The sequence below is a fragment of the Lepidothrix coronata genome, unplaced genomic scaffold (genome assembly GCF_001604755.1).
Source record: "Lepidothrix coronata isolate B3197 unplaced genomic scaffold, Lepidothrix_coronata-1.0 Scaffold301, whole genome shotgun sequence".
In the NCBI taxonomy this organism is placed as follows: Eukaryota; Metazoa; Chordata; class Aves; order Passeriformes; family Pipridae; genus Lepidothrix; species Lepidothrix coronata.
The window spans coordinates 103,588-114,319 of NW_016690481.1; the positions used below are offsets into that span (position 1 = coordinate 103,588).

The window sequence follows — 10,732 nt, forward strand, 5'->3', positions numbered from 1 at the left end:
CAAGGCCTTCAGAGGCCCTGCAATACCACCCCGCATTTGTCAGCTCAGACCTTTGCCTTGCAGCTGCCGTTGTCCAGACTCTCTTTTCTGACAGGCATCCAGGGGCTTGGTCCAGGCAACAAAGCCTTTAAGTAGGAAAACTTCTCCTGCCACGCCTCCAGCCTGAGTAGCTCTGGGAGGGGATAGGACAGTGATCGAGCAAATGCTTTGCTCAAACATCTGTCTTACCACACTGGCTGCGCTCCTCGGCTACTGCTCCGCGCTTGCCTTGCGCTGCCCCTTCTCCTTAGGCTCCCTGCACCTTGACTGCCTTACAAAGGGCTGCCTTAGGAACTGTCTTCAAGGCACACTACTGCTCCCATGGGCCCCAGGTCATTAAAAGGCACCACTAAAGGCAGGGGGTGGTCACAGCCCAAGCACCGGTTCGTCACTGCACAACTCGCCATATGCCCGGCGTGAAACGCATCACGCCACTGATCTTGCTGAATGCTCTCTTTTGGTCTCTAGAACCTAGTGAGTCTTGGAAGACCTGCAAGGAAGCTCACCTTTGTCACCAGTGGTTCGGTCAACAACCTCAACTCCTACGGAGCAAACACAATTGCTATGTGCAGTGGACTCACCACCTACAGAGCTTATGAAGTTCAAGGTGAGTGCAAGCAAATCAATTCTGTCTCTCTCTCACCTGGCACTTTTTTCCCCTTGGGGAATGACTACTGCACCAGTGGTCCTCTTCCAACTCCAGACGGACAGAAAGCAAGAGCTTCAGGTTAGGCAGAAAGCCTTCGGCATCTCTGCAGATCAGCACTGCACCAGGCTTGAGTCCCAGCCTGCAGAAATGACCTGCTCCAAATCCTTACTACCCCTTTCTGGGGTTAAGCCCTTAAGTTTGGGCTCAGAATTTTTCAGGCTGACTTCCTTGTCAATGCCCTGGCTAAGAAAAGGGGTAATTCTATGAACCACTATTGTCTCATTGCATTAGTGTTTCGTGACTCCAAAAAGAATCTTTTATTTGTATATTATAACATTTCTATTGCAGCAATTATTCACAACCTTGCTTGCTCTGAGCAACAAAATTGCACCCTCATAGATTACCTGCCAATATCTCAGCTATTAACTCATAGTAATTTGTGGTTTTTTTTAAAGGACTCAGTTACACCTACAATACACAATCATGCACTGCACTTGATGTCCTGCGACTTGTGGAGCTGAAGTACTGCAGAGAAAATGGCCCAAATTACGAGCTCCACAGCTCTCCGCTTTCTTGAAGCAAGTGTGAGGGCTCCAGAGCTGCTGCCTAAAGCCAACCCCGGTGCCCTTCTTCCCTTGCATTTCCTCTGTCAAGAGTTTTGGTCTTGGTGGGTCAGATGCTGAAACAGATCAATTGGTGACCAAAGCTTTCAATTAAAAATCTTTTGCATAGAACATCTCTGGTTTGTTTCTCATTGCTATGCACCTCAGTCATCTATGAAATTCCACAAAAAGCATTTTGACTGTCTCTCTTCTGACCCCCTCGAGCTCTTCTAATGTTCATTTCATTGCCAGCTCTCAACACTGGGCACACCCAGAGAGCTGGGCAAGCCCTGGGGTGTGTACGTTACAAACAACCCGTTCAGAGTTACGACCTTCCTTTCCCTGTGCAGAGAAAGATGCCTCACATAAAAAGTCTTTATTGAAGTGGCACAAAAGGCAGAAAGAAGGAAGGACAAAGCAATGAATCTACCTTTTTTAGGGCAAGAGGAGTCTCCTTTATGGGATTTACCGAGTTGTTCTTTACCTATAATATCAAGTCTTTTCTTTTGCAGTGAATAGCAGGGACTGGGTAATGGCCTCATGTTGAACACTAAAGTGGTTGAAAATGCCCTTCAAAGATGCCTACACAGTATAAACACAACTGTTGATCACCTGAGACAGTAAAAGATTCCCAATCCTCTCCTGGTCAAGCCACTGTCAGAGATAAAAATCAACCAGAGTGAGAAGCCAAGCCCAAACATTTGACAGTTGAGAATTTTAGAGGGGAATCAGAGTATGTTGTTGTTTTTTTTTAGCAAAGCAGGGTCCCTGTTCCTCAGAATTTTAAAATCAAGATTATTTCCTCTTCTCTAACAGAAAGGGCAGGATGCTCTGGGTTATCCAGATGAATACAAATCTATCTAGCACAAACACCAGTCAGATGAAGTCTTTCAGTTTTTGGCACCCTCTCACTGGCCTCAGAGGCTTCACTGTGTAGGGGGTTGAAAGGCTGCAGAGTTCCCTGAGGCAGGCCTTGGGGAAAAGCATCTGAATTACCTGGATGAGCACACAGCAGTCCCAGCAGAGGAGAGACACAAGCAGGAGTTCGTTGCTGTCAAACTCCTTCCTTTTCGGTATGGTTCAAGTTTTTTTAATTCCCTCACAGACCATCAGTTCTCATTTTGTGGACACTGAAGAATGAGAAAAATAGGCAAGAAACAAAGTTTAGGAGGGATTTAGTACCTTAATACAATCATTCAGCTCTTGTCATGCCCTACTTTGCCTTCTCCTTGGCATTTCTCAAACTCCTTTTCCAGTAGGGACTGGAAAGAAACTTCTTAGTAGTTTTATCTGTGTTTTAATACCAAACATACATGAGTGAAATAAAAAGGAACTCCAGCCATGTCATGAACCAGAACAACTTCTTAGCAGTCTGATTAGAGGAACTATAAGTCTTTTCTTTTAGTAATTTATTACTTTCATGCACCATATATAAGACCTTGTGCACAGTGGGTACAACATGAACATATTGAAACACGGGGCGCTGCACTCCCACTGCCGGCAGACTACACCTCCTCTGCACTCAAGGAGTCCAACCAAGGCATAAGTTGGCTGCAATAAGCTTTACTTGAATTTAAGTGCCTTTGAAGTAAAGCCCAATTTAACTTTCCCTTAGTCATTATGCCTTTATATACTCATTTCTTCTGAAAAACACCCAAGAAACATGAGTTCCTGCTTTCCTAAGCATCAATGTGCTTAGACACAGGTAAGGGCAGAGCGACCTGGGAGATCCACAGTTATTCACTGAAGGAGAACTTGAGCGGTAACCACGATCTCATAGTTTTCAGCTTCTACTGACTGATTGAATTCTGCTCATCAGACAAAGACAAAAATTAAAGATTAATTTCTAAAAAGCATTTGACTAATTAACACGATTGCAAGAGAGAACACAGTCCAAGTTGGTTGTCTCAGGCAAAGCCTGGATATACTTCCAACAGGAAAGCCTTGCTTTTTGGAGGCTTTTCCCCCACAGTTTATCACATATCTCCCAGGAATGTACCTGAAATCAGCGCACACATGCTCGGAGCCAAGCACTAGAGTCCTCAAAGTGCCTTCTGTATGAAGTAGCTGAAGGAAGGAGCTACATAAGAAGGGCTGTAACCCTTCTAATTTCACTTTCCCCAGGCCTCAGGCAGAGGGAAGTTTAGCTTAGGAAGCCATGACCCCAAACCCCTTGGTGAACATGACATTTCACAATGATGCCACATTCTCAAAGCAGTCCTTGTGCCTTCCATACTTCAAATTTAAGTGAAGCCTCTTAAATTTTTCCCCAAATAAAACCCCTCTTTCCTCATCTGTTACACTTAGAGAAACAGGCAGAGCAAGCAATATGTTGTTACAACACAGCAACATTTATTGTTACAGAAAGCCTAATTTCTCTGTTATTTTCAGATGGCCAAATATTTTCAATCACAGAATCACAGAATGAGTCAGGTTGGAAGGGACCACAGTGGGTCACCTAGTTCAGCTTCCTTGCTCCAGCAGGGTCATCCCAGAGCACATGGCACAGGATTGTGTCCAAATGGTTCTAGAGTATCTCCAGTGATGGAGAGTCCGAAGCCTCTCTGGGCAACCTGTTCCAGGGCTTGGTCACTGCTCAGGACGGAAGTTCTTCCTCATATTCAGGTGGAGCTTCCCAGGCATCAGTTTCTGCCCATTGTCTTTTGTCCTGTTGCTGGGCACCCCAAGGCAGAGCCTCGTCCATCCCCTGACACCTCCCCGCAGACACTGACATTGATGAAGTCCCTTCTCAGTTGCCTCTTCCTGAGGTTAAACAGGCCCAACTCTCTCAACCTGTCCTTGTGAGAGAGATGTTCCAGTCTCCATCTTCATAGCCTCCACTGGACCATGGAGCTCCATGTCTCTCCTGTACTGAGGAGCCCAGAACTGGACACAGGACTCCAGATGTGGCCTCTTTAGATCTGAGCAGAGGGGCAGGATCATCTCCCTCGACCTGCTGGAAATGCTCTTCCTAATGCGCTCCAGAACACCATTTAAGTTTCTTGCCCACAAGGCATGCTGCTGGCTCAGGGACAACTCTTTGTCCATCAGGACCCCCAGGTTCTTCTCCACAGAGCTGCTCTCCAGCAGGTCATCCGCAGTCTGTACCAATGCTTGGGGTTATTTTCCTTGGGTGCAGGACCTGCATTTGCTCTTGCTAAACTTCACACATATCTTCTCTGCCCATCTCCCCAACCTGTCAAGGTCCCCCTGAAGGGCTGCACAGCACTCTGGGGGATCGGCCACCCCTCCCATGTTTGTGTCGGCAGCAAACTTGTTGAGGAGGCATCGACCCTCTCATCCAAGTCACTGATGAGTAAGTTAAACAATACGGGCCCAGCACTGAACCCTGGGGGACACCACTAGTGACAGGCCTCCAAATAGACCCTGTGCCTTTGGTTATGATCTCCTGAGATCTGTCGCTCAGTCAGTTCTCAATCCACCTCATGGTCCACACATCCAGTGCACACTTCCTGAGTTTGCCTATGGGGATGTTGTGAGAGACAGTGTCAAAAGCCTTGCTGAAGTTGAGGTCAACAGTATCCACTGCTAATCCATTCATCAACAATATCCACTCCTCATCCATCCAGCTTGTCATTTCATCATAGAAGGCAATCAGGTTGGTCAAGCATGATTCACCTTTAGTGAATCCATGCTGACTTCTCCTGATCACCTCCTTGTCCTCCAGGTGGACAGCGATGGCCTCCAGAATGAGGCACTATCACCTTTCCAGGGGTGGAGGGGAGGCTGACTGGCCAGTAGTTCCCTGGGTCTCCTTCTTTGGAAGACTGGGGTGACATTTGCTTTCCTCCAGTCACCCAGCACCTCTCCTGATTGCCACAACCTTTCAAAGATGATCAGGAGCAGCCTCACTGAGGTATCCACAAACTCTCTCAGCACTCGTGGATGCATCTCATCAGGGCCCACAGACTTGTGGATGTCAAATTTGCCCAGGTGTTCTCTAACCCAATCCTCCTTGACCAAGGGAAATTTTTCTTCCAAGCTGGCCTCGGGTCAGAGATCTCTGAGGGCTGGTCTTATCAGTGCAGACCAATGCAAAGAAGGCATTCAGTAACTCTGTCTTCTCTGTGTCCTCTGTCACCAGGGTCCCTTCTCCATTAACTAATGAGCCCACATTAGCCTTGGTTTTCCTTTTGTTGTTGATGTATTTGAAGAAATCCTTCTTGTTGTCCTTGACATCCTTGGCCAGATTTAATTCCAGATGGGCCTTGGTCTTCCTTATCTCATTTCTACTTACTCTGACAACCTCTCTATATTCATTCCTGCTCCAGCTAGTAAATGAGCCTACCAGGGATGAGGCCCCGCCAGACCTTCTGTTCTCAAACAGAGAGGGGCTGGTGGGAGATGTGGCGGTTGGAGGCCATCTAGGGCACAGTGACCATGAAATAAGAGAGTTTTCAATACTCAGGGATGCAAGGAGGGCCATCAATAAAACCTCTACACTGGACTTCTGGAGGGCAGATTTTGGCCTATTCAGAAGACTGATTCAGAGTGTACCCTGGGAAACAGCCCTTGAAAACAAAGGGGTCCAGGAAGGATGGACATGCTTCAAGAAGCAAGTCCTGAGCGCACAGGAGCTGTCCCAGTGTGCCGAAAGGCAAGCCAAGAAGGGGGAAGACGACCGGCCTGGCTGAACAGGGAGATTTTGAAGGAAATTAGGGTAAAAAAGAGAGCCTACAAATTATGGAAAAAAGGGCTGGATACTCAGGAAGAGTTTAGGAATATAGTTGGGTCACGTAGAAAGAAAATTAGAGAGACGAAGGCAAAATTTAAATTCAATCTAGCCACTTCTGTGAAGGATAACAAAAAGTCCTTCTACAGATACAACAATAGCAAAAGGAGGGGCAAGGAAAACCTCCATTGTTTATTGGACATGGGTGGGAATATAGTTATCAAAGATCAGGAAAAGGTTGAGGTATTTAACACCTTCTTTACCTCAGTTTCCAACAGTAAGACAGGTTGTCCTGAGGACAGCTGGCTTCTGGAGCTTGCAGACAGAGATAAGAAGCTGAATAGCCCTGTGTAATCCAGGAGGAAACAGTCAGCGATCTGTTGAGCCACTTGGATCCCCACAAGTCTATGGGACCAGATGGGAGGGTGATGAGGAGCTGGCAGAAGAGCTCTCCAAGCCTCTCTCCATCGTTTCCCAACAGTCCTGGTTCACTGGGGAGGTCCCAGACGATTGGAAGTTGGCGAATGTCACGCCCATCCACAAAAAGAGCTGCAAGGAGGACCCGGAAAACTCCACGCCTGTCAGCCTGACCTCAGTGCCTGGCAAGGTTATGGAGCAGATCATCCTAAGTGCAGTCCCACAGCACCTACAGGATGGACAAGGGATCAGACCCAGCCAGCACAGGTTTAGGAAGGGCAGGTCCTGTCTGACTAACCTGATCTTCTTTTATGACCACATGACCCACCTGGTGGATGAGGGGAAGGCTGTGGATGTGTCTGTCTGGACTTCAGCAAAGCCTTGGACACTGTCTCCCATGGCACACTCCTGGAAAAGCTGCAGCCATGGCTTGGACAGGGGCACCCTGTGCTGGGTTAGGAACTGGCTGGAGGGCCGGGCCCAGAGAGTGGTGAGGAACGGTGCTGCATTCAGTTGGGATCTGGTCACCAGTGGTGTCCCCAGGGATCAGTGTTGGGCCCAGTTCTGTTTAATATCTTTATTGATGATTTAGATGAGGAGATTGAGTCCATCATCAGCAAATTTGCAGATGACACCAAGTTGGGGGGGAGTGTCGATCAGCTGGAAGGCAGGAGGGCTCTGCAGAGGGACCTGGACAAGCTGGATCCATGGGCTGATTCCAAGGGGATGAGGTTCAACCAGGTCAAGTGCCGGGTCCTGCCCTTTGGCCACAACAACCCCCGGCAGCCCCCCAGGCTGGGCCAGAGTGGCTGGAGAGCAGCCAGGCAGGAAGGGACCTGGGAATGTGGATTGACAGGAAGCTGAACATGAGCCAGAGTGTGCCCAGGTGGCCAAGAGGCCAATGGATCCTGGCCTGGATCAGGAACAGGGTGGCAGCAGGAGCAGGGAAGTGATTCTTGTCCTGGACTCAGCTCTGGTGAGGCCACCCCTGGAGTGCTGTGTCCAGTTCTGGACCCTCAGCTCAGGAAGGACATGGAGGGGCTGGAGCAGGGCCAGAGAAAAGTAACAAGGCTGGGGAAGGGACTGGAGCACAAGTGCTGTGAGGAGAGGCTGAGGGAGCTGGGGCTGTTCAGCCTGGAGAAGAGGAGGCTCAGGGGAGACCTCCTCACTCTCTGCAACTCCCTGACAGGAGGGTGTAGTGTCGGGGGTGTAGTGTCGGGGGTTGGTCTCTTCTGCCAGGCAGCGATCAGTAAGACAAGAGGGCATGGTCTTAAGCTCTGCCAGGGGAGGTTTAGGTTGGATATTAGGAAGAATTTCTTTACAGAGAGGATAATTAGGCATTGGAATGGGCTGCCCAGGGAAGTGGTGGATTCTCTGTCCCTGGAGGTTTTTAAGGTGAGACTGGATGTAGCATCAGTGCCATGGTCTGGGAACCACAGCGGGGTTGGATCAAGGGTTAGACTTGATGATCTCAGAGGTCCCTTCCAACCTGGCTGGTTCTCTGATTCTATGATTCCAAGTGGCCTGACTCTGTTTCTCTATCCTGTATATTTCCCGCTTATGCTTCAGTAATAACAGGAGTTCTTTATTCATCCATGCAGGTCTCTTGCCCTCTGCCTGATTTCTTCTCATTGAGATGAAGCATTCTTGAGTCTGGAGGAAGTGACCCTTGAATATCAACCAACTCTCTTGGACCCTTCTTTCCTGCACAACCTGTTTCCACAGGATTCTTCCAAGATGATTCCTAAAGAGGCTAAAGTTAGCTCTCCTGAAGTCCATGGTTACAATCTTACAGCCCGACACTGAACTCCACAATCTCATGGTCCCAACAGCCAAGGCTGCCCCCAGCCTTCACCTCTCCAACAAGGCCTTATCTGTTTGTTAGTAGGAGGTTAAGCAGCACACCATTCCTTGTGGGGTCCTCCACTACTCTGACAGGAAGTTGACTTCAATGTTCTTCAGGAACCTCTTGGACTGTTTCTGCTTCACTGTATTGCTTCTTCAGCAGATGTCAGGGCAGTTAAAGTCCCCCACAAGAACCAGTCACTTTGAGGCTGTCTGTAGAAGGCTTCATCCACTTCTTTCTCCTCCTGATCAGGCAACCTGTAGCAAACACCCACAATGATGTCGCTCTTACTAGTGTTCCCTTTTATCCTAACTCATAAGCTCTCCACTTGCTTCTCATCCACCCCAAGACAGAGCTCAATACATTCCAAACAGCGGGCAAATAACCACCAGTAGAGGGCAAAATCCCCTCAAACAGAGGGCAACTCCACCACCGCACCCTCCTGCCTTCCGCCTTTTCTCCTGAACAGATGTATCCCCTCATAACAACATTCCAGTCATCCGAGTTGTCCCACCAGGTCTCTGCAATTGCAAGGAGATCAAAGGCCTGTGACTGCACACAGATGTCTAGTTCCTCCTTTTTGTTCCCCATATTGAATGAGTTGGTCTACAGGCACTTTACAGAGGCATTTGACTGTGTTAGCATCTCAATGGGGGTGCAAAGGGATGCCCCATAATTCTGTCCTGTGCTTATGTCTTTGGATGCTTGTTCTTGCTGGAGGTATCCCCTTTTAAGCCTCTTTTTGCTCCTTGGGTGGTCACTCTAGTTCTCCCCTTCCCACACCTTATCTCTTGAGCTTGGCTATGTCCCCATGTCCTTCATAGAATCATAGAATCACAGAATCAGCTGCGTTGGAAGGGACCTCTGAGATCATCAAGTCCAATCCTTCATCCAACCCCGCCGTGGTTCCCAGACCATGGCACTGATGCTACATCCAGTCTCACCTTAAAAACCTCCAGGGACAGAGAATCCACCACTTCCCTGGGCAGCCCATTCCAATGGCTGATTACCCTCTTTGTAAAGAATTTCTTCCTAATCTCCAACCTAACCCTCCCCTGGCAGACCTTAAGACCATGCCCTCTTGTCTTACTGATCACTGCCTGGCAGAAGAGACCAACCCCCACCTGGCTACACCCTCCTGTCAGAGAGTTGCAGAGAGTGATGTAGAGAGTCTAGTTTAAAACTCTCTCAACAAGCCCTGCCAATTCCTGAGCTAAGATCCTTTTCCCTCTTTGAGATAGGTGGATCCCATGTGTTGCCAGCAGGCTTGGTGTCATAAAAGTTGATCCATGATCAAAACCCCAAAACTCCACTGGTAACATCATTAAGATACAGAATTACTCTTAATATAAGCAAAATTGCCAGAATTTGACCCATTAGTTGACACTATCATCTACTAGAAAATCAAAGAATCTTGAGCATCAAGTGAAAAGTATAATTGCACCATTTCAGTTCAAGTCTGAGTGCTCAACAACAGTTTTAACATCTAAAGGAGAAGGATTCAATCAAGTCAAGGGGAGATTATATGATCATGATAAACTCTCCTGGTGACTCACAGGGTTTTTCTCCAGGTACTTTTCATAAATATTTACTTTATCAGGGAGTGAGGAGGTAGTGGGAGAAAAGTAAAGAGTGAAGCAACACCTCAAAAAACCAACATAACTCCCCATGCTCCCATTTGTACTCAAGTGGGCCATGCTCTAGATAAAGGCAGGGTTATGCAGAAAGGCTTCAGCATCTCTGCAGATCAGGACTGGACCAGGATTGAGTCCCAGCCTAAAAAAATTGTGGCTCAAGGACAGGTCAAGTAGAATTAATAATGTTTCATAGTTACAAAGGAAAATATCAAGCTCAAGCTTCCAGGATGAAACCAGAAAGACTTCCAGCAGTTTTACTCTTGCTAGACAGTAAGGAGCAAAAAACCCACATGAAAACGTAAGTGTGTGTCCAGAACAAAACACTAATTTGAGGAAAGGGTGAAAACTGGAACAACTCTTGGCCTTAGGAATTTGCTGCGCAGGGGCACAAGAATTTTACTATGGAAACAGAATGCCTTGAGCAGAGCTTGAAAGAGGAGACAATCTTTTACTGGAAAAAGACCAGGGGCTTACCCAGTCAAAGCCCCATTCCCTGCCCTTTTTCCTGGCTATTCTACTGGCTCATTAGTTCTGTAAGCCAACCTTCATGGCAAGCACTTGAGCTGTGCCTTTCCCATACAAACTACTCAAGCAATCAGCAGCTGGTGGAAGATGTGCAGATGCAGGGGTCCAAGTGTGACACGTTACTGCAATGGCCACATTGGCTCTGGTTGTTGGAAGACACAGACAAAGCTGCTTCCCACAGTTGCTGAGGGCACTGCAGGGATGAGGATTATACAGCCCAGTTTCTCCTGCCTTTCTTGAGAATGACTCCATTAATGGAATTTCCAGAGGCTATGAGAGGATTTTGTGACACATACTTGATAGGTATTTGGGGTCTTGGAGGCT

General features: G+C 47.8%; 3 protein-coding genes across 5 annotated transcripts in view; 2 read left to right on the forward strand and 1 right to left on the reverse strand.

Moving 5' to 3' along the window:
* Positions 1 to 771, forward strand: part of LOC108508466 (gastrokine-1-like) — a 3,333-nt gene extending 2,562 nt beyond the window's left edge. Inside the window, exon 5 of the mRNA XM_017837272.1 lies at positions 508 to 771. Within this exon, the coding sequence (XP_017692761.1) occupies positions 508 to 771 (264 nt within the window). The remainder of the gene's footprint in view (positions 1 to 507) is intronic.
* GKN2 (gastrokine 2) overlaps positions 1 to 10,732 on the reverse strand; it is a 34,730-nt gene that overhangs the window by 19,012 nt on the left and 4,986 nt on the right. The window contains exon 2 of one of the 2 annotated variants that reach the window (XM_017837269.1): positions 2,287 to 2,420. The exons of the other annotated variant lie outside the window; for it this stretch is intronic. The gene's annotated coding sequence lies outside the window, so the exon portion shown is untranslated. The remainder of the gene's footprint in view (positions 1 to 2,286; positions 2,421 to 10,732) is intronic. 2 annotated transcript variants of the gene reach the window in all.
* LOC108508465 (gastrokine-1-like) overlaps positions 1 to 10,732 on the forward strand; it is a 32,386-nt gene that overhangs the window by 10,202 nt on the left and 11,452 nt on the right. The gene's annotated exons all lie outside the window — the stretch shown is intronic.